Source organism: Triturus cristatus, chromosome 3_2 (genome assembly GCF_964204655.1).
Source record: "Triturus cristatus chromosome 3_2, aTriCri1.1, whole genome shotgun sequence".
In the NCBI taxonomy this organism is placed as follows: domain Eukaryota; kingdom Metazoa; phylum Chordata; class Amphibia; order Caudata; family Salamandridae; genus Triturus; species Triturus cristatus.
The window spans coordinates 666,627,350-666,651,984 of NC_140584.1; the positions used below are offsets into that span (position 1 = coordinate 666,627,350).

The window sequence follows — 24,635 nt, forward strand, 5'->3', positions numbered from 1 at the left end:
ACTGATTTGTACTTGTAATGCCGAGTGGGCAAAATGTTTCAATAACTATGAGGAAATGCAATATTCAATTCGACGCTCTTCCGCCATCTCTAGTGTGCATTTCCCCATATCCATATCTCATTCCTTTCTGCTTTTGCCATCCCTGCTTCTTCCTTCCTTTGGTTGAGACTTAGGTGGTGAGACCTGTTCGAGTGTTCAGGCTGACTCCATCATTCCATGGCAGTTGGTGCCTGCTGACCTGACATGGTGTTTGGTGAAAACATGACATAAATTAATCTTCATTTTATTGTTATTTATGAATGGTTAAGTAGGTCTGTCCCAGTTTTTCAAGGATGAACAGTTTTATCGATTTTGAGGCACCCTTGAATGACATTCCATGATACAAAGTATGAATTTCCGATGCTGTGAAACGTGATTCTCTGTTCTCCCCTAGATTTATTTAAATGAAATAATCTTTCTCACCCCCATTGCCAGTAGCGTAATGGTGGAGCAGTCTTCTCACCTCCATCTTTAGCAGCACTATCACTCCCACTGTCCCTGAGGAGTGAAATTTCCTTTCTCATAATAATGTGAAGCCAGGACGATACACTCCTACTCCTGGAAGTGGAATGGAAACATAATCCTTGAGATTACTACTATTAACCACCAAAGGCAGACAGTATGTCTTCTGTGTCTATGAATGTATCAATAAAGAAAGAAGAGAGACTTCTCTATGCTGGATCTTAGTTATATACTAAAGAGTGAAAGGTTACCTATTGGCTAATGTCTTTATTTTATATTTTTGTAGTATTTCGGCGTTCACCTTCTGAAGACCGTGCGCTTACTGAGGTTGCTTCGTCTGCTGCAGAAGCTCGACCGCTATTCACAGTACAGCGCTGTGGTCCTCACACTGCTAATGTCCATGTTCGCCCTGCTCGCTCACTGGATGGCCTGCATCTGGTACTTCATTGGCCAAAAGGAGATTGAGGTCAATGACATGCATACTTGGGAGATTGGTGAGTGGTACCTCAGTATTATACGATTGTTGCGTCGTTAACTTGTTTACGTTGTTAGTACAATTTCATACTTGGTATAGATAAAAGTCCATTGGGTTAAAATGTTTTCCAATTGACAAACGTAAACAATCATTTAGTGGTGATGGTCCATAGGAAAGTAACAAATACAAGCCTGACAGTTTACTAATCATGTTCTAAATATAGGAAACAAAACATTACTCAGCTCTAACATTTTCTAGCAAAAATGAGGTACTACTTATGCCACGCCTGTGCAGAACTAACTCACCTGCGCTAAAAAAAACTTTGATGGAAGGGAAAAGATTCACCAAGGAACCATAAGAAGTGCTGTTTAATTATATTGTTAATGACTGGAAGAGTGTGCCCTCCACCTGATGTTGGGCTAATGAAATGAAGGGAATGACCCCAATGGATGGTGGAGAGCATTTTAATACATAATACTGCCACCTGTCTGGGTGATTAATACTATAGGGCTTGCTAATGGTTGTCTGGTGGCTACCTTGTACACGTGCAGTTGTTGCTGTCACAGATTGGCAGGAGCAATGCAGGACAGTGGGGTTCATAATGTGAGGTATTGCGCATGCGTGACAGTGCAGCTGCTAATAATGGATAGCCACCACAGGAAGAGCAAAGAAGGTAGCCACATTCTTAGCTCAGAGTTACAAGACTTGTATTGCCCGCAGTTTACCCCGGGGGATTTTAACCTTCCACTGCTGGAGGTTGTTTTCAGCCAGTAGCAGCTGCTGCAAGAACCTTGTACACTGGCATTCGCGACTCCTGCTTCGACTGTCATTGTGAGTCTGTTCCAACTTCCATTCAGTGTGGGGACTCAATATAGGAGGAAGGAGGAACAAGATTTCTCTGCATTAAATGAGAGACACAAAGGGTGCAACCAATCCCTATTGCCCCCAGTGCATTCCAGTTTTCAGTTTTGTCTCTTGCTGTCATGGGATATTCACTGAACTGTAGAAGAACTATCTATCCTTGCAATATTCATTTCTGTTAATTGTACTGTTCTCCGAACTGTTCTTCACACAAACCTTAGTCCTTTCTGCATCACTCTAACGCCACCCCAATTCGGAGCAGAACATGTGTCTAGCGAATATACCTTGTTTATTCGAATTTTTATTTTCAAATTTCTATTACTACAGTCCAAGTCTTCCCTTTTTTCATATGTCACTTTCATTTTGTTTTCGAATTTCTTGTCTTCCTAATATGTTTATTTTTATTCTTAATCTGGTGCTTTGTTTGTTTAGTTTTCCTTGCACCTCTATCTCCTTATTGCTGTTTTTTCATATTGTTACTTCATTTTTCCTGTTTTTTGTTCTGATGGGGATAACCACTTGGGGGGTACCCACTTTGGCTTCTTACGTTCATTCTCAACTTTTTAAACATTTTCTCCATCTTCTTCACGTTTGTTTATTTATCTTTCTTATCGTGTACTTTTTTGATTTGATTTCAAATTATTAGTGTCTAGCTACAGAAAAGCTCTCGATGTCTGCTAGCATGGTAATGAGTCTCATAGTACCAAACCTCAGCATATCATTGGTTTGTTCATTGCTTAATTGATCCCATTAGGATGCAGCTAAATTGGCTGCATTTTTGGAGCACAGTTTGTGATACATTGAATTATTTTACCATCATGTGTCTGCTGTAGCATTACAGGCAAGTCATCCGCATTAGTATTGCCAGTACTTGTTCTCATTTCCTTCCCCATCCATCCCCTCCCCATCTCCTTTAATCCTCTTTTTAGGTCGAGCATTAGAGACCTTTTGTATATACTTTAGTATATACTTATATGTGTATTGTTAGACCTAGCATTTTTTGGCATGAATACCCCTAACTTTTTGCCTCTACCTCCTCTATTTTTGATGCTGTGACAGATTTCGTTTTGCCAACTTAGATGCTTTGGGCACTTTGCCACTACTGATCAATGTCAAAGTGCAAGTGCTCCCTGTGTAAAGTGTAATGGTAATTGGTTGTCCACGATTGGTATGTTTGCCTTACTAGTAAAGTCCCTAGCAAAGTGCACTATATGTGCCAGGGCTAGTAATGCAAATGCTACTAGTGGGCCTGCAGCACTAATTGTGCCACCCACACAAGTAGCCTTAAAGAGGGAACTCAGACCTGCCACTGCAGTGCCTGGGCGCAGTTTGCTAAACTACCATGTTATCCTGACAAGTGCACCCACTTTCCAGGCCTTACCCTTCCCTTTCTATGCACATCAGACACCCCTATGGTAGGTCCAAGGTACCTCCTGGGCAGGGTGCAGTGCATGTGAAAGGTAGGACATGTACTAAGGTGTGTACCATGTCCTGACAGTGAAATAATCTCCATTTCATTTTTCACTGATGAAAGGCCATCTTGCCCATAGGATAGAATGGGGAGGCTGTATAATATGTTTTCCAGCCTATCTTCCCAAAGGCTTAAGATGGCGAGGTGAAGTTTAGTGTGCCTGAACTCACAATGTAATAACACATCTTTTCATGAGGGTGGTTTTTGCATTGTGTGTTTAGAAACCACTCTTTTAGAAGTGGCTGGGTTTTTGTGCTCTAACATTTCTCTGTGTCTCTGCCTGGTTGTGGATTGACTGTCTGGATTTGAAAGTGATGGGATCTGGGGAATGTCTTGACCCAGGGGAGGAGGTGAGACAGCAACACGCTGACCTGCATCTGGAGTGTAGGGGGGAGGAGTAGCCCCAAGAGGTGAAGAGGCCTGGGTTGCTGCCATAAAACAATGATTCCATCTCCTGCTGAGTGATTGAGAATCCAGACCCCCACTAATCAAAGGAAGAAGGTATCACTGGCAGGGAGGCACCCAGAACTGGTTTGAATAGGGGTCAGTGCCCCCCTGAACACAAATACTTCAAAGCCATTTAGGGGTATAGCTATGAGAGCTGAAGCCCTTGAACTTTGGAGAAATGGATTGATAAAGACTGAACAAGACTGAAGCTACTTCGTGCTCAAAAGGAACCTCTGCCAAGGAAGAAACAGCTGAAGAGACTGAAGGAAAGGACTGACCCTTGCTGTGTGTTCTGGGGCTGGCCTGCAGTTTGCTGCTTAAACTAAGGAGAGGCTAAAGGGGCTTTGCTGTGTGTTGTGTCCCCCTGCTTGAAAGGACTTTGCTGTGTGCTGTGTCCGGAAGTAACTTATCCCCAAGGGCCCGACGTGAGCTGGCTCCCTGTTGCGGAAAATCAGGAACACAAAAGTTTCCAGGAGAGTCTCAGTGACGCTGTGTGCATGTGCTTTCTGCAGCCTGAGACCTTAGTGAGGATTGCCCTGTTATCGTGCACACCCGGAGTCCAAGTGAGTCTCAGCAACGCTGTGTGCATGTGCTTTGTGCAGCCTGAGCCCTTCGTGAGGAGTGCCCTGTGATCATGCACAACTGACGCTCAGGTGAGTCTCAGCGACGCTGTGTGCATGTGCCCTGTTGCAGCCTGAGATCTTTGTAGCACCAGCAGCTCGGACAGGCAGCCCCAGAGGAGCTGAGCCGCCAGCCCGAGCCCACCGTTGCCAGAGCGGGACCTCGAACCAACTCCGTCGAGGGAGGGCCCAAGTTCCACTGCCCGGAATCCACAAAGATTGCATCGGAGGCCCAAGTCGCGGGTAGAGGAGAGCGAGGTCGCACCCCCAGGTAACATGTGTCGCCGCCTGGGGCGGGGTGCGGGCTCGGAGAGAGATGCTCTCTGCCTCTTCCATTCCTGCAGCGCGAGCCTCTGCTTTGGCTCGTATTGCGGCCCGTACTTGCTAAGGAGTGGCAGTACAGGGACCGGAGTGCGGAGCTGCACTTTGGTTTACACCATACCCGTGTGGGGGCATCTGTTGACAAGAGCTGACCGCGAGTCAGTATGAGTTGCGGAGAGACCGCCTAAGGCACTATGATCAGGGCTGGAGTGTATTACGCATTGCATTATTTCTGCATAACGAACTACCTGATTGTTGCGTTATACATTGCATTGTTTTGGCATTACAAACTGCTTGATTGTTGCATAACGAACTGCATTATTTTTACATTGCAAAGGGCCGGATTCTAGCATTTCTAACTGCATAGCATTGCATTAGGACTGCAGTGGATCATTTAGAATTGCTCATTAATATCACCAGACCTTACAAGGGCTGGCTGGCCTAAAAACCAGCCAGGAGGAATATTACAAATATGCATATGTTGGATTTATATTGTGTGGGCTCATCGTATATCGTTTTATATAAATTTATACTAATTTTTATGAAACTCGTGTGGAGTTCATTTGTGGTGTCATCATTGGGTTACTGAGAGCGTGGTTGCAAATCCTTTACACAATTGCCTTGAAGATAAGCCTGGCTGCTCGTGCCGAGTTACCAAGGGGGTGAGCGGGGGCTATCTGAGAAGGTGTCCTTCCTTTCCCTGACGTGGAAGCAAGGGTCCCTATTTGGCCTAAGGTACCTACCTCAGCCAACTAGCGACCCCCAGGTCTAACATGTATGTACTTTCTGGGCTCTGGAGATCAGCCCTAGGACTTGTCTGGTTCCACTTAGGGCCTTTTTTTTGTTCAACTGCCTCTATTTAACTGTCTTGATAGAAAACAACCAGTAGAGGTCAGTAAAATAACAGAATTGCTTTCTACTTGTTCAACTGCCTCTATGTAACTTTCTTGATATAAAACGACCAGAAGAGGTCAGTGAAATACCAGAATCACTTTAGCATTCTCTAGATTCCAGTCTATAGAAATTGTCCTCCACGAGCACCCGTACACAATAATATTTTTTTCAAATCTTGTATCTTCAGTGATATGACCACTGAAGGCCCTGATTTTATATTAAAAATAGTGCTTTGGACTATACCATTTCCCGCTGAAAGGCAATATTTCTCTCCATGTGTTCCCATACCTGGCGTGTCACGCAGTTTGGTGCTTGCTTTCCCTCCATGTTAAAGAACAGTAGATGTTTCAGCACCCAGGCTAATGTGCTGCAAAGGTAAATACATATAAGGTCCCAAAGGCGAGACCGATTTCATTTCATATGTTTGTTTATCCTTCTCTACTGATTCCAAATGGCAGTGTCTTTTTTTTTTAAACAATCAATATTTCTTTGGGGCGAGGTGCTAAATGTCCATTTCAGAGTCTTGCATTTGAAAGTGACAATTTTCTAGTCTTGAGACAATACTATATCTGTCTTTTGAAACCCTCATCCTGTTGCAGGTTTCTATCTTAACTGTTGTTTAGCAAAGAAGCTAACTGTTGAGTGGGGTGCAGACTGAGGTTCCCTCGACAAGATGTGATCTAGAGGTAAAGTTGTTGGTCGTGCAACCTGAACCTTTGTGTGCTAATCCCTGCTTCCCTGTCCAATTTGTGTAATACTTGGTAAGTTACTCCATCTCCCTTTACCCTTAGTTTCACTGTTAAATTAACGTGGAGGTGCTTAGAATTTGTCAAATCAAACATTCAAATTAAACCGATGCAGTTCCTGCAGTGCAGGGCTGTGATTCTGGCTACGAATAAATATGTTTATTTGAGAATCTCAATGGTATAAACTCCTTAAACTCGAGTACAAACAATAATGGAAGATAGTAGGGTTGATAAGAGGGGACAGAAATAGAGTAAGAAACAAAGAATAGGGTAAGAAAAGATTGACAGAGAAAGGAAAGAACAGGGGTATAAAATGGCAGAATCTAGAAATAGAGGAAAGAGGGCAACAGAAACTTTGGATAATAGAGTGAATCAGCTCCTGGTAGTGCTAAATGTAACAATATATTCCTAGTTGTGCAAGCTAAATTTACACACAGCCGTGTTTAATAAGAAAACAAGAGTCCTAGGCACACGTTATAGAATAAATATATACATGCGTTTTTCTTTTCAGAGCAACATGAAATTACAGTATGGAATGGAGAAAAGGTCGACACAGGTTTTTTTGTTCTTTCCAAGTCGAAATGTATTTGAAAACATCTAAGAGAAAAACCAGCCGGCACGTGTTTCGTCAAGCGGGTGGTACACCCGTGACTCTTCAGGGCTGAATGTGGAACAAGGATGAATGGGTCATGAGGCCGGTGATAATTCCAACCCAGCCTAGTCGGGTTCACAGTAAAGGAAGGAAACCAAGGATGGCTTGTTGAGAATGAAGTACCACGGGATGACGGGCGGGTTCAGCCATCAAACGTGAAGTCTGTAAGCTCCAGGGTCTGAGAAAGGAGGTACTCTCCGTGTTTAATAAGAATGCCTCATGTTGCACAGGTATCACAACTGGGACTCGAGTTCAGTGGTCACAAGAGTTCCCAGCCGAACTGCGATTACTTGAGATGGGGACTATTGTGCTCAGCCTTTTCCGTCAAAACATTTATCCGGCTAAGAGCTAGGGAAACTTTGTGAAAAAAATGGCAAGAAAATGGGGAATTGCCATTGGAACTTTTTTACAGTAACACTCATTTCACACTGTATTTTCCATTTCTATTAGGCAACTCGGGTCCTGCTAGGAATGTCACAGTATTCCCACTCCCAGAATTACCATCAATACCTGACCTACCTGGGATTCTACAGTGATAGAATACCGATGCGGTGTCCCCAGTCCTGTCAGACTGAGGGCTTGATTCGTTCGGATTTTCTTATAAATGTCAATCCAATAGCACAAGATGTGCTCTCCCGGACCCGAGATAATCTAAATAGCTTTGTGTCAGTGGTATTGGAATGTGTCATCAGTATCAGTGCTATCACATACATGGTTTTGAATCAGTGGGTTTTGAGACAGGCAGCACCAAAAGTTGTTGGCGGTATTTTCGTTTGTGGTGCAAACATTTTTTTTATTGAAATACTTCTGGCAACAATGAAAAATGTTTTCAATGATGCAACAGAATGCTAACATCAGCGCCATTTACCACTGGCACTGGCGAATTCAAAACCGTTGACAGTTTGTTTTGTCAGCAAAATGAAATGAGTAGACACACAGTAAGAAACCAAGAATAGAGATAGGCAAGAATAAAATAGCTGCTGAAGAGTCAAACATTCAGAAAGAATGGTAAGTAGAAAATGCAGCAGGGAGGATGTGCGAACAAGAGCATGAGTGAAAGACAGAATGCAAAGCCAAGAGTGCTCAACAAAGAAGAAAAGTGGGGGAGAACAAGGGAGAAGAAAAGAGACTGTAAATGTCAGCAAAGAAAAAACAAGGCAAAAATTAGATAAACTAAGAGACAGAGCAAGAGAAAACATGAGAGGAAAACAGAGGAGGTGACATAAGGGAAGAAACAAAAAAGAAGGAGATGGATGAAAATCCAGAGAGACGAACGAGAGACAGAGAGAGAGAGAGAGAGAGAGAGAGAGAGAGATACCAACAATAAGACCGTTAAGGTAAGAGAAAGAATGAAAGGGAATTGAAAACGAAGGTACAAAGGATGGACCGAGCTGCTTTCAGACTCGGGCCTGTCTGATTTAAAGGAGTTTGTTCTTGATCAAGAGGGTTGGCAGGTACAGTTTTTCTAATAAAATAAGACATTTACAGCGGGCGCATATACCAAAGAATGTCCGTGTTCCAGATCTTGTGACGGGGCTGTGTCTCCCACAAGACATCGCGCCGTTTGATTCTCGGTCTTGTTCGCTGCCGGCATGCCTGGAATTGAGCACAAAGTCTGATGAGGAAAGAAATCAACTCCTGACACCTTAGAACAAGGACAGCAATTCTGGCGCCGCCAGGGCTGGCGCTCGGGAGCTCATTTCAATCAGTGAAGCGTGTATTTTGTATTCAGCCCTCCTCAGGAAGAGAGGGGAGGAGTTAAGTAGAGATCGTATTGCATGTATAAATAAATTTGTGTTGCCGGTATTTGAGTTTGTCAGCACTTATGTCATTATCACGGAAGCAGATTTGTGTTCGTGGTTTTTAGGTCTCGCCTGACCCAGCGCATGCGCTGGTCTGGCAAGACTTATTGAGAGGGCTCCAAAAAGTGCTACCAGGCCAGCCTAGGGCTACAGTGCATGTGCGCGGGCGCGCGCGCCACTTTTACCGCGATTACTTTCACTTTAGCGACCGCACGGCCGCTTTGATGTTTGATCGCGATCACTTTCACTTTTGCGTTTGATCGCGATCACTTTCACTTTTGCGGCCGCACGCCGCTTGGCATAGCCAATAGGTCTCGTTTTTGGGACCTTATAAGTGTTTAGTTATGCAACTGTTGCATGGCTAAACACTTATAAGGTACCAAAGGCGAGACCTATTGGCTATGCCAATGCTTGTTGATTTTGTGTGGGTTAAGCACCCTTGTTGGCTTCTGAATATATTGGTGATAAAGGCAGCGCCATACTACACCATCATTTAATTTTCGTCTTTTTATTTTTGACGGAGGTGTTTCAATAATAATAATTAAAAAAAACATTGGTGCAACTAATTCAAATACCTCTGGCTTATCACTGAAAAATGTACACTGAGCCGTTTTAAAACTATTTACATATCTGGCTGAAAAATGTGGATGCTCTCAACACAATTCTTTTCATGTGATGCCCAGCCTTCTGAATTTTGAAGGTCGGAAGAGTAGAAAACGGAGCTTTATTGTGTTTTACTCACTTTTGAGGGGTGGAACGGAGAATAGAGAGGTAATACAGCACTCCAACTCCAACATCGGTACTTACTGTGACATATTATCACTCCAAATACACAATCACTCGCCAGCAGGCCCAAAGTGTTTTAAATCTCAGTAGGCAAGCTGGCCTATAGGTATGTTAAAATAGGCCCTGCAGGTAACAGAGTGGCATTGGCTATAGCAAACAGTGAAGTGAATTCATATCTGGGCACTCAGACCTTGGTGCCTGCGAAAGGTGATGGATTGAAAGCAAGAGGGATATTTACAACAGAGGTGGCAGAGCATGGCGTTAGCCTCCTTGGCTTAGCGTCACGCTCCGCCACTTCAGAAACGCAGGGCTGCACACTATTTACAAGAATATGGTGCAGTCCTGCTTTTACCCCTGCGCTGGCACTACACTTTGCAGTATAGCGCCAACGCAGGCACCATTGTACCATTGTGCAGGGGAAGATTGTTTATGTACAGGAAGTTCCCCCTTCCTGCACATAAACAATCTTGAAATGCCATTTTGTTACTTCCATGTGTGCTGCTTAATGCCGCACACATGGAAGTTACAAAATGTAATTTTTATTTAACCCCTTCGCTGCCAGGCCTTTTCCCCCTCCTGTGCCACGCCCTTTTTTGGCTATTTGGGGTAGTGCGCACTGAGGCCCCTGTAACTTTTTGACCACATGAGGTATCCGCGCCAAATTTGCGTCCTTTTCTTCCAACATCATGGGGATTCTGAAGGTACTCAGGGTTTGTGGATTCCCCTGGAGGGGTCACAGAAATGAGCCAAAATACAGCAAAATGTAGTTTTTTGGGGGGAAAATGGGAAAAACGGGCTGCAAATGAAAGCATCTGGGTTTTTCCCTGCAAGTGTTATCAAAAAAGGGTTTGTGGGGCTAAAATCACCATTTCCCCAGCTTTTATGGGATACCATACTTTTGTCAGAAACCCAAAATTTTTTACACAGTTTTGGCATTTTTCTGGGACATAGCCTATTTTTGCTATTTTTTGTGCTTTCAAACTCCTTCCAGTTAATGGTAGAAATGGGTACAAAAGCAATAGTGGATCCTGGAAAGCTATACATTTTAAAGAAGTAGACAAAATTCTGAATTCAGCAAGGGGTCATTTGTGTAGATCCATCAAGGTTTCTTTATAGAAACTAACAGTTAAATATAGGATAAATTGAAAATTTGTTGAAAAAAAAGCGCCTTTTGTGTCAACGTTTTCACCTGTAACTTCTTCTAATTATGACAGCTCTTTGAAAGCAAAGAGCCAAAAACTGAGCAGCAACTTGCAATGGTTTTTTATTATGTACCGGGTATATAGTAATTATTCTGTAAAAATGTGTACATGGAAAAATCGGTATGAAAGACACCTATGTATTTCTGAAATGGGAACAAAATATAGAGTTTAGAAACAGTAGATATTTGCACATTTCCGAATTTGGGAATACTCATACTAGCATGAGAATTATCAGTCGTTTTTTAGAATGACTTCTTTTTTACACAATGTCTTTCATTTGGAAGGCAGAAATGCATCGAAAGTCAATAGGTAATAACAGTTCCTTTACAAATCTGAATTACCCTAAGTCTCCCGATAAATATGGCACCTCACTTGTAGGGGTAGGCATAGTGCCCACGACAGGAAATGGCTCAAAACCCAACGCGAACACACCACATTTTCACAATGCAAAATTACCCTTTTTTAGCAAAGTGCCTAGCTGTAGTTTTTTAACCCTAGCTCTGCCGGCACCTAGGGAAACCTAGCAAACCTATACATTTTTAAAAACTAGACACCCAGGGGAATCCAGGATGGGGTAACTTGACTGCCTCCCACCAGGTTCTGTTACCCAGAATCCCTTGCAACCCTGAAAAATTGCCAAGAAAAACACTTTTTCCCCACATTTATCTGGTGGAAAGTTCTGGAATCTGCGTGGATACACAAATTTCCACCCACCCCACGTTCCCCAAAGTCTTCTGAGAAAAATGGTACCTCACTTGTGTGGGTCAGCCTAGTGCCCGCGACAGGAAACGGCGCAAAACGTAACATGGACACACCTCAATTTCGTAGCGAAAAATGACCCTTTTTTGGCAAAGTGCCTAGCTGTAGTTTTTGAACCATAGCTCTGGCGGCACCTATGGAAACCTAGCAAACCTATACATTTTTGAAAAGTAGACACCCAGGGGAATCCAGTATGGGGTGACTTGACTGCCTCCCACCAGGTTCTGTTACCCAGAATCCCTTGCAAACCTAAATAATTGCCAAAAAAAACAAATTTTCCCCACATTTCTCTGGTGGAAAGTTCTGGAATCTACTTGGATCCCCAAATTTCCACCCACCCAGTGTTCCCCAAAGTCTTCCGAGAAAAATTGTACCTCACTTGTGTGGGTCGGCCTAGTGCCCGCGACAGGAAACGGCGCAAAACGCAACGTGGACACACCTCAATTTCGCTGTGAAAAATGACCCTTTTTTGGCAAAGTGCCTATCTGTAGTTTTTGAACCATAGCTCTGCCGGCACCTAGGGAAAACTAGCAAGCCTATACATTTTTGAAAACTAGACACCCAGGGGAATCCAGGATGGGGTGACTTGACTGCGTCTCACCAGGTTCTGTTACCCAGAATCCCTTGCAACCCTCAAAAATTGCCATAAAAAACACATTTTCCCCATATTTCTGTGCTGGAAAGTTCTGGAATCTACTTGGATCCCCAAATTTCCACCCACCCAGTGTTCCCCAAAGTCTTCCGAGAAAAATGGTACCTCACTTGTGTGGGTCGGCCTAGTGCCCGCGACAGGTAACGGCGCAAAACGCATCGTAGACACACCTCAATTTCGCAGTGAAAAATGAACTATTTTTGGCAAAGTGCCTAGCTGTAGTTTTTGAACCCTAGCTCTGCCGGCACCTAGGGAAACCTACCAAACCCACACATTTCTGAAAACTAGACACCCTGGGGATTCCAGGGAGCTATGGCTTGCGTGGATACCCCAGCGTTTCCTTACCCAGAATGCCCTGCAAACCTCAATTTTAGCTGAAAAAAAATCACCTTTTTCACACATTTTTGTGTGGGAAAGTTGTGGCATCACCGGGCTGACACACATTTCCTACCACCCAGTGTTCCCCCGGGTCTCCCGATAAAAACGGTGCCTCACTCGTGTGGGAGGCCCAAGTACCCGCGACAGGCAAGGGCCCAAAACGTAGTGAGGCGACATGAAAATTGCCTATCTCAAAACAACCTGGTTTTGCAAGGGGGGTCACTTGGGTTTATGGCCCGGTGCTCGGCGGCCACCTAGGGAAACCTACCAAACCCACACATTTCTGAAAACTAGACACCCGGGGAATTCCAGGGAGGTATGGCTTGCGTGGATCTCCCAACGTTTCCCTACCCAGAATGCCCTGCAAACGTCAAATTTAGCTGAAAAAATCACATTTTCACACATTTTTGTGTGGGAAAGTTGTGGCATCACCGGGCTGACACAAATTTCCTACCACCCAGCGTTCCCCCGGGTCTCCCAATAAAAACGGTGCCTCACTCGTGTGGGAGGCCCAAGTACCCGCGACAGGCAAGGGCCCACAACGTAGTGAGGCGACATGAAAATTGCCTATCTCAAAACAACCTGGTTTTGCAAGGGGGGTCACTTGGGTTTTTGGCCTTGTGCTCGGCGGCCACCTAGGGAAACCTACCAAACCCACACATTTCTGAAAACTAGAAACCCGGGGAATTCCAGGGAGGTATGGCTCCCATCCTGGATTCCCCTCGGTGTCTAGTTTAAAAAATGTACAGGTTTGCCTACATGCCAACTGCGCTAGGGCCCAAAATCCACAGGTATGCACATTGCTAATAAAAAGCCGGAGCCCAGTGGGCTTTCTGCCGCCCTGGGGGGGGAATCGGGGAAGGGGGTTTCATCCTGATATACCCCTAAAGGGGCATAAAGACAGTGGCTATTTTTTGTGGGGGTGGGGGCATTGGTATGACCATTTTGGGCAGCCCCCACCCCCACGCATAAAAAAGCCTGCGTACTCGCTGGCGCCTAGTGGGCTTTCTGCCCCCCCAGGGGGCAGATCAGGGGCCGCTGCCGCCGACTACCCTCCCGGGGGGGGGCGGAAAGACTGGAGTTTCTCTGGGGGAGGGGGGGGTATTGTCATGCCCATTTTGGGGAGCCCCTACCCCTACACTATTAAAACAAAAAAATCCATGGTTTCTAGTGGGCTTTCTGCGCCCCCCAGGGGGGGCCAGATTGGTGGCTACAGCTCCCATCGGCCTCCTGGGGGGCAGAAAGACTGTCATTTTTGTGGGGGGGAGGGTGGGGGCATTGGCGTGCCCGTTTCGGGCAGCCCACACCCTAAAAACAATTGCGCAAAAAAAATCCCTGGTGGATAGTGGGCTTTCTGCCCCTCTGGGGGGGCAGATTGGGGGCTACTGCTCCATCTGCCCCCCAGGGGGGGCAGAAAGGCTGGAATGGTGGCGGGGTGGGGGCATTGGCGTGCCCGTATCGGGCAGCCTCCACCCTAAATAAAATCCATCACCCTAAAGAAAATTGTGCGAAAAAAATCCCTGGCGTCAAGTGGGCTTTCCCCCCCCCCCGAAGGGGCAGATTAGGGGACAATGCCCCATCTGCCCCCCGGGGGGGCAGAAAGACTGTAGTAATTGGGGGGTGGGGTGGGGGCATGGGCCTGCCCGTTTTGGGCAGCCCCCACCCCTATTTTTTTTTTTTTAATTCCCTGGTGTCTAGTGGGCTTTTTGCCCCCCCCCCCCCGGGGTGGCAGATTGGGGGCTAATGCCCCCATCTGCCCCCCAGGGGGGGCAAAAAGACTCAATAGTGCCACAATACTCAGGGGGGAGCAAAGGCCCTTGCCAACGGGCCGCTCCCCCCTCCCTGGTGTCTAGTGGGTGGATCCCTGCTTGGGGATCGCCCTCCTGTGACGATCCCCGAGCAGGGATCCACTGAGGAGATTCTCCCCTTTCCAACTATACCTCTCCCGTCTTTCTACGTGCTCAGGGGGCTGAGATAGCCCCCTGAACACGTAGAAAGTGAAACTGAAATGAGCCTCTTGGCTCATTTCAGTTTCACTTTCAGTGTAATGACGTCGGCGCGACGTGCGCGCCGATCGTCATTACACTGAAAGGGGGTGGGGGCCTCAGGAGCTGGGGAAGCTCTTCCCCAGCTCCCGAGGCTATTTTCAATTAAAGGGAATCCCTCTGGTGCCCGCACCAGAGGGATTCCCCAGGGAATGCCTCATGACGTGCTGGACTCGTCATGGGCACAGCGCGACTGTGCTCCATAACGAGTCCAGCACGTCCTGGGCACAGAAGGGGTTAAAGATTGTTTATGTGTAGGTAGGGTCACCTTCTTGAACATAAACAATCCAAGGCGCTTTGCTTTTTCCATGTGTGCTGCACAAGGCAGGACACATGGAAAAAGCAAAAATGAGGAGAAATAAAGCACTTCTCCCCGTTTCACCAAGTTAAGACCAGGTTTTCCATGATTCTTAATCTTGGCGGTGCCTCCTATTTACGCTGCCCTTGTAAATAGGGGGCAGCGTCAAAATCAATGGGTGTTGCGGTGGAATGCCCACCGCAACACCCACTGCCCACCGTTTTCACACTAATCATAGCGTGAAAGGGTGCCTTATTTACAAGGCAGCGTTTAAGGCGAAGCCCCTATTGCCACGGGAATGTCGCAAAAAGTGATGTTCCCAAGGTGATAGGGGCGTGTAAATATGCCCCCAGACATAATTGTTCCACAGTAGTATGAGTTGTGCTGTGCAACTTTTTAATCATGTCTGTATAGGTGGATGAATTTGGGGAATTTCACAATTCCATTAAAGTGCAAAAATTCCAGAGTTCGTCTCTCAAAGCAGCACGCTTAGAAAAAATATGCCAACACCCTGCTAACTAGTCCATGTCCCTACCCTGGGATTTTGAATGTGCCCCTGTTGACTTCCATGATCCCGGAATTCCCCTAGAGAAACTTGGTAAGTCCTAATATACCCTTCAGGGGACTTAAGATGTCCTCTTGGCGGTAAGGTGAGTTAAGTAGGGATACTTAAAAAAAACACAAAAACAAATTTGCGAAGTTGCACGCCAACCAGAGTTTCTCATTCTCTTTGTCCGTGTACACCAAGCTTCTCACACTGCTTCTTCATTTGCCTCAAGCTTTTCAGGTGGTCTGTTGTTGTGATTAAGGGCCCCCAATATGCCTATTTGCTTCTCAGACTGTCTGTTAATGTGCTCCATCAGCCTTATTTTGGCAAAGCGTAATCACTCTGTCTCTCTGCCACCAAAGCTCCTCACATTGCATGTGCCCCTCATTCCGTTCATTGTTGTTGTGCCTACACCCTTCATATTCTCATTCCATGTGTGCTAGAAATAGGATTTCTGGTTGGCTAGGTTTTGCGCCAAAGCCAGGCAGAAACCACCACTCTAGTCAGGGCAAGGGAGTTACACGCTGAAGATAACCCCTGCTCACCCCCTTGGTAGCTTGGCACGAGCAGTCAGGCATATCCCAGAGGAAATGTGTAAAGCGTTTGCCAACACACACAGCAGCAACACACTAGGCACACCACAAAAGATACTCCACACAAGGTAATGTGAAAATAGCCTTTGTATTATTCAAAACACATTAGAATCATAATCACACATATACATTGTGCCAACTGGCACTAGACAACATTCACAGGGGATTATATATATGACAGGGCCAATCGGGCCAATGTCAGAACCATCACAAGCACAAGTAGTAGAAAAAAACACAACCAGTTACTACTGGTACAATAATGACCTCAGCATTATATCTAGCAACATAAACGCATTATGTCTGCGTCACATTAGCATAAACACATTAGGGCCAAGCCTCATAAGTACCCTGTGTAGACATCACATTAGCATAAACACATTAGGCATAAATACCATGGGCATAAATCACATTTGGCAACCATCATATTAGGTATAAATACATTATGCAGTTTTGTAGAGCCTGGCGCTCTACCAATATCACCAAACTGTCCCCAGGCCAACTGGTCTTTCACTGGGGCTCAAATGCCCTCTGTCCAAAGTGTCAGGGCTTACACTAGGGTCTTCCAAGTGGCCCTCTGGCTGCCAAAGCAGCAAAAACCAAGGGGTGCAATGCACTGGGGGCGGGTAGGAGTGTATCTCACTCCTCTCTTAGCATGAAAAATAACTGTCCCCCCCACGTTGCAGCTGCCCGCTATCTCTCGCGGTGCAGCTGTAGAAATTAGACCTGGCACCACTGTGCCTCTCAGGTCCCACTCAGGGAACTAAAATTGCCTCCAATGAGAAATCATCACTGGCACAAACAGGGTGCAAATTCGAGCCCCACTCACTTTAGGCATCAAAGGCTACTTCCAGGTAGGCGGGGAGGGGAGACTCCGTCTTGCTCTCCCCCACACCGAGGACAGCCCTAGGACCCCAGGCAGCCCCCTAACACGGACGGTAGGGTTGAGAGCTTCGTGCTCACTGACCCGCTCTGGAGCTTTCTCCGGTCCCTCTTCTCTGTGCCACAATGCTTTAGGGGAGCCCACTCTCACTGGGGTTCCTTTACTGCCACTCCGGGGCACCGCAATGCTCAATTGTAGCCCCACTCACCGGGGCTTCTGACACGCATGTCCCAGGCACCGACAGTGTGCCTCGGCGGTCCCCTGCTAACAGGACCTCTCCTGATCGACTCCGGTCTCCCTCACTCACCGAGACTCTTCTTAGCTACTCGCCAGTGCTCCCGCCTGGCTTCTACCGATGCTTTTACCCCTCATGGGGCTCCCTCCCAGCATGCCTGGCCAGGCTTCCAGCGTCTTCCTTCCTGCCGGCTGGCCATGCCCCCAACCAGGCACAGCCGCCTGGCTGCGGGGTTGGGACGCGGCGGTTCCTCTCTCCGGCTTGGAAATACGGGGTGGGCTCCCGCTCCACTTTTACCGATACCGCAATGCGGGGTAGGCTGCCATTTCCACTGAGACCACAATGAGGGGTAGGCTCCCACTCCTCCTGTGTGCCACACTCCCGAGGGCACGCAAATGCGGGGTGGGCTCCCGCTTCCCCCCTGGAAGCTTGAGGGAATTCCCACGCCGGGGTTCCCTCTGAGTGCAGTGCAGCGCTGCAGGGCACAAGAATTCCTCCTGGAATTAAAGATATCGCGCTCACGAGGCACTAAGCCCCCAAAACGTGCAGGGCAAAGGCTGGGCCCAGGCAGGCCAGCTCACAGGGCCCTCCAGCAGGGAGGTAGTCCCTCATGGCGGTTCCTCCTGGGGCCCAGCAGCAGCAAGTCCCCCCCAAGTCATAAGGAAGCACACCCTACATGGGGTCACAGCCCCAATATTTACACAGCATTCTGTCTTTGTTCTGCCCTGGCACTGGGCTTGGGGGAACCACTCTCAACTGTTTCTGGGGGGTGTTGAAGCACTCTGTGTACAGTGCTCACACCCTCCTTTGTCAGATGGGGGCTTGGTCCTCAGACCACCACAGGGGGGCGGAGCCAGCATTTATTCAGGCAGGCACAGGCCTATTCAGGGTCAAGGGACCACTCCTCCCACTTCTCCAAATGCAGATCCCCTATTCAGCCTAGCGCTGACTCAGCCTGCCCTCCCTGGAGCCACACACACCTCACCAGCCCCTGTCACTCCAGAGCCAGACATGCAATCCACATCAGGCAGGCAGACATATAGCACACAGAAATGTCAACTTCTAAAAGTGTAATTTCTAAAATAGTGATAATAAATCTGCGCACACCGTTGCGCAGCATTTATTATTACTATTCCAAACATACCAAACATACCAAACTTGACCAAGCTGCTCCTTTCATATCAGGAATAACCACTGAAACACTTATCAGGGAATATCCAATGCATTCCTATGGGAGGGCAGCCTCACAGCAGTGAGAAACCAAAATGGCTGTTTGTCACTAGCAGGACATGTCACACACTTAAGGTACATGTCCTACCTTTTTACCTACAATGCACCCTGCCCATAGGGCTAGCTAGGGCCTACCTTAGGGGTGACTGACATGCTGTAAAAGGGGGATCACAGACGTGGCACACACTTTAGGTGTCACGTCACAGCGGCAGTAGCAGTGCGCACACAGGCCCTGCAATTGCAGAGGCCTGAGACAGTGTTGAAAGGCTACTTAGGTGGGTGGCGCAATCAGCGCAGCAAGCCCACAAGTAGCATTTAATTTACCGGCCCTGGGCATCTAAGATACCACTTTACAAGGGAGTGACAGGTAAATTAAATCTCAACAATTTCAGGGTCAGTGAGACCCGACCTCTACGCACTGTTACTAGCTGGTGAAAGTACCTTTTGATTTATCAACATATGTTGTGATCACAAACTTTGTGAAGAAAATCTTTTCTTTTTTTCAACTAAGCATCAGGTTCACTAAACAATTTGACGATTGACAAAACTTTTTTATGAATACATTCCAATTTTATTCATTGAATGTCCATATAGTTCATCTTGTTCAATCCAGGTTCAATAAAATGAAATTTTCAATATATTTATCTGGCTGCCCAATGCATTTCGAGCCTGAGTGGCTCTTCTTCAGGGGCTCAATTTCTACAACATAAACAAAAATGTAGACTTTACATTGATGTACTAGCGTCAATTTTTCCAAAACAATGTATTTCATTTAACACAAGTAGTAAAGAATGAATGGTGGTTCTACTAGAGTTGCATAAAAGTAACCAGGTAAGCCCTCCGCCAATAAGGTGACTTTGTAGTAATGAAACAATATGCTGTGACCCGTGAGGAGGCTGTCAATTGAGGGTTGTCAAACAAGGCGAAGTGAGGAAGAAAAGAGTGAAGTGAACCGGTACCTTGATCTTGGGGTTTTAAGGCACGAAGCGAGAAAAAAATTGGAAATTCGGATATTCTGGGGTTACGCGATCTGAAGAACGAAAAACCATGGTAAGGTAAGTTAGCTTATAAAAGGTCTGAATTCGGCTCCTCGGAAATGGTTCTAGCGGGACAAAGTGAGAATCTTACCGGGTTGAAACCTGAACTATTCTAAACTGCTGGCCGTTGTAATAGCGTGGCGAAAAAACGTGAATTCCTTCCAAGGGTCTTCGTCGTACAATAGTGAAGGTATTGTGGCGCATAAATAAGCGTCTGGGGTAACAGACTGGAGACTGGAAATCTTGCGTTAACTCTAAGTTCCGGGTACAATGGAAACTGACATAGGTCTCTATAGTAAACAAGCATTTACAATGCAATGGTCTCGGCATTGGTAAAGTTAGAGCTATTGGCATTGCTCATGACATTATTTTTGTTTATGTTTTTGTTTTTAAAGAAACGGCATTGTCATGAGCAATGCCAATAGCTCTAACTTTAACAATGCCGAGACCGTTGCATTGTAAATGCTTGTTAAATCTCGGAGCGAGACTGCGCAAGCGCAGCCTTTCGCAGCCGAGACCTAAAAAGGATTAGTGTTTAGAGAGAGGATACGTATATGGAAACAAACAATGATATCAGATCAGAACGTCACAGGCACATTAAGTGCAAAATATGACTGACAATGGAAGGATGGTTTGCGTTAGAAAATTAGTTTCAACTCTGTGAACCTTAACCCTACAACAAACATGGAACAGTACATGGAAATATTGTATTTCTTAACATCTGAATCGAAATGAAAAATCAGCACTGACGATGACCAACCCTCCTTACTTCTAATTATTATATGAGAACTTGAAACATATTCATATCTATGTGACTACACGGAATAGTCGCTAGGCGAATGAATAAACAGAACACTGGACTAAGTATAGAAAATAGACCAACACCCAATGTCAGAGGCATGATGGGTTGTGATGTCGCTTTTTGTGAAGTCACTGCATAATATTAATCATCAACCCCGCTTTTTAAGAATACAATTATTTTTTTTAATCGAGACTCGGGGACGGAGCAGGTGTTCAAGTTTGAGGATCTTCTAGAATTGCAAAATCAAAAAGAATTAACTTGCGTAACCTTAAAAATGTTGCGTAACCTTAAAAATGTACGACCCCGATTACAAAACTGGTGGAATTGAAAACTTGACAGAACACAATGACAACAGTTGATATAAAATTGGTAAATTCCTTTCCGTGAGTCGCAGCTAATAAGTGCGAGAAAAATAATCACCCTTGGGGAAGTAAATATAAAAGGGCATGTAGAAGAAATGACACACAAGTGTTGGAAACTAATTACAGTGCCGCATAAAAACAGCTGTACTGCCAGGTGTCTAAATGGAATATCGTACGAAAAAGATGTAAATGACGAACTAATCTTAAAAAAGGGAGTTGCAGATCAGTTTCACGGACACCGATTTTGGCTTTTATGGATTCATGTTCATTACCAAAGGTAGCGGCGTGTTTCAATTCCCACCACAGGCATCAAATTAGAAGGATCCAGAGAAAATGGAAAGTTCACAGCTATCACTAGGCGAAGAAGCATAGAAAGGCGCACCGAGCCTGCAACACCACACAAATCGATATTTTAATGGACTCTTTCATTTTCTATTGGTATGTGGTGGAGTAGCGAACCAGTAAATAGCAGGGCGCCTTCCCCACCCGGAAACAAATTCTTGAAGGGCTTCTCCGGTTCCAAAACCAGGAAGAAATGCTGCGTTTAATTAAAACTCACCCGGGGCCGCGATGCACGACGGGAAGATCATTAACGCTAGCAAGCACAAGAACGTGCGGTGATCCCACGCGCCCCGGCAACACTTGACCCTCGCTTCCATCCTGCAGGCGGCCATGGAAAGCGTCACCAAACCAGCCACCGGCTGAGATTACTACTGCTCCTGTCTGGCAACTGTAGGCTGGTAAACGATAATACGCGAAGCATTCACCTGAGCAGAGAGAGTCATCCACCGCCTTTCTCCGAGGCACAGCAAAAATGCCTCGGAGAAAGGGAGCCTCATTTTCGGATTTGGGGGCGTGTTTTGCTGTTGTCTCCTCCCTGAGACTTCTCGCAAAAAACACGCCCCCCGATCCGAAAAGGACGGGGCTTCAACGGAGTGACTGGACCTCTTCTCCAATGGCTGGCCAGCATTTAAGAGGCCAGCCAATGGAGAACAGGAGAGAAGAGGGGCGGGTGCAAGCCCCTCTTCTCAAAGTCACTCCAACTCATTAAATCTCGGAGCGAGACTGCGCAAGCGCAGCCTTTCGCAGCCGAGACCTAAAAAGGGTTGCCATCTTGGAAAGGCTGAGAGACATATAGTTACGAAGACGTTGTAACTGAAATAGAAAAGAACTAATGAGGAAAAGAACTAGTAAAAAGTCGCAGAAAGAGTCAAAACTTTCGGGGAACTATGCGTGCGGGGATACATGAGATGACTAGCGGTCTCCAAGAGTATAATAAATGTCTCATGACATAATCGACATAAAAGGAGTGCTATATACAGGTGAAAAACGGGGTATGGAACGGAAAAACAAAACGTGAAAAGAATGTATGATAATAAAGGCCCTAGTGAACCCATAACCACCCATATAGTGTCGTCATTTTAATGTTTGAAAACAGCGTTAGTTAATCATGCTATACCATCCTGTAACAGTATAGGAATTCATTCTCATAGATAACAAGCATAGTCTATTTTATCGTTAATTCCCTTGTCAATCAGGGTGTCAAGGCATTTTATCCAGTATGTCTCTCTTTGTAGAAGGCTTCTAGTGAGATCTGTATCTGGATGTTGTACAACCCTTTCTAGCACTGAAAACTTCAGTTGGGCGATGCTGTGTCTCTCCTCATTCCAGTGCGTAGCTAGACTGCTGTTTTTATTCTGTGTTCTTATTGTACTTTTATGTTCTGATATTCGCACTTTTATTTTTCGTTCGGTTTTTCCTACATATAATTTTCCACATGGACACTTGATGTAATAGATGAGTTTACTTGAGTTACAGTCTGAGTTGTGAAAAAGTTTGATCATTTCTCCTGTTGAGGGATGGTGTAGTATGTTCCCAACTATAACGTTGTTGCATTGGACGCAGTTTTGGCATTTGTTCATGCCTTTGTAGTTAGTGTCCAGTTGCTTTTTAGGTGTGTTGATAAGTTCTTTTATATTTTTGGAACGCTTATATGCGAACATAGGTGGATCTTTGAAAATGTTGTTAAAATCTGGTTCGTTCTGTAGCATTTCCCATCGCTTGTTGATGATTTTTTTAATTTTTCCAGAGCTTGTTGAATACTTAGAAACAAACACTTGTCGAGGTGTCTGTTTACGTGGTTGGAATTGTAATAAACTTTCTCTAGTGTATTTTGAAGAACGTTGTTTCGCTTGTTCTATCACTTCATGTGGATATCCTCTTTGTGAATACATCTGTTGCTGGTATAAAGAGTGTTTTTCCAGATCCTCTGGTTCCGAACATATTCTTTTTATCCGTAGAAATTGGGAGAGTGGTAAATTATGTTTTAGACTGTTGGGGTGGAAACTTTGGAAGTGAAGCGCACTGTTGACGTCAGTTTCTTTCTTGTATACTTCTGTCTGTATCCGCCTGCCCTTTTTGGTAAGGGTCACGTCTAGGTAAGAGATCTTAGTATGGTTGATTAGATGAGTGAACTGAATGTGTTCATCTGTTTGATTCAAGTTTCTGATTTTTTCTTTTAGTAAGTCCTGAGTGTTTGTCCAGAGAATAAAGATATCATCAATAAACCTGCAATATAGCAACGAATTCCTGGTCCATTCAGTGTCGTTGTATATGTGATCTGATTCGAATTTGGCCATGAAGGTATTGGCGTAAGCAGGCGCCCCTGCAAATCCCATTGAAGTTCCTTGTTGTTGAAGGAAAAAGTTATTGTTCCAGTGGAAATAGCTGTGATATAAACAAAAATGTAGGAGTTCAAGAATAAAGACTTTATCAGCTCTGAGTGAGGATTGGCACAACAGGGCCCACTCTACCGATTCCATGCCTGCTATGTGTGGTATGGAGGTATATAATGATTTGACATCGATCGTACAAAATATCATTTCTTCTGTGGGTGCTACCATCTCTAGTTTTTGTAAGAAGTCCTTTGTGTCTTTTATGTAGGAGTTCCATCCTTGAACGAAAGGTTGCAAGAAGTAATCTATGTAATGACCGAGGGGTTCGAAAATGGTTCCGCATCCTGTTACTATAGGTCGCATGGGTGGGTTGTGTAGATTTTTGTGGATTTTCGGTAACATATATAGTGTAGGTTTCCGAGGGTAATCCACTGTGAGAAATTGTTTAGTCGCGTTACTTATCCATCCCATCTCTGGTTATGGGTTCACTAGGGCCTTTATTATCATACATTCTTTTCACGTTTTGTTTTTCCGTTCCATACCCCGTTTTTCACCTGTATATAGCACTCCTTTTATGTCGATTATGTCATGAGACATTTATTATACTCTTGGAGACCGCTAGTCATCTCATGTATCCCCGCACGCATAGTTCCCCGAAAGTTTTGACTCTTTCTGCGACTTTTTACTAGTTCTTTTCCTCATTAGTTCTTTTCTATTTCAGTTACAACGTCTTCGTAACTATATGTCTCCCAGCCTTTCCAAGATGGCGACCCTTTTTTACTATAGAGACCTATGTCAGTTTCCATTCTACCCGGAACTTAGAGGTAACGCGAGATTTCCAGTCTCCAGTCTGTTACCCCAGACGCTTATTTATCCGCCACGATACCTTCACTATTGTACGACGAAGACCCTTGGAAGGACTTCCCGTTTTTTCGCCACGCTATTACAACGGCCAGCAGTTTAGAATAGTTCAGGTTTCAACCCGGTTAGATTCTCACTTTGTCCCGCTAGAACCATTTCCGTGGAGCCTGATTCAGAACTTTTATAAGCTAACTTACCTTACTATGGTCTTGCGTTCTTCAGATCGCGTAACCCCAGAATATCCGAATTCCCAATTTTTTTCTCGCTTCGTGCCTTAAAACCCCAAGATCAAGGTACCGGTTCACTTCACTCTTTTCTTCCTCACTTCGCCTTGTTTGACAACCCTCACTTGACAGCCTCCTCACGGGTCACAGCATATTGTTTCATTACTACAAAGTCACCTTATTGGTGGAGGGCTTACCTGGTTACTTTTATGCAACTCTAGTAGAACCACCATTCATTCTTTACTACTTGTGTTAAATGAAATACATTGTTTTGGAAAA

The 24,635-nt window shown here is 45.3% G+C and overlaps 1 protein-coding gene across 1 annotated transcript in view; it reads left to right on the plus strand.

Moving 5' to 3' along the window:
- LOC146857923 (voltage-gated delayed rectifier potassium channel KCNH8-like) overlaps positions 1-24,635 on the plus strand; it is a 1,483,167-nt gene that overhangs the window by 1,033,480 nt on the left and 425,052 nt on the right. The window contains exon 7 of the mRNA XM_085648652.1: positions 788-995. Within this exon, the coding sequence (XP_085504778.1) occupies positions 788-995 (208 nt within the window). The remainder of the gene's footprint in view (positions 1-787; positions 996-24,635) is intronic.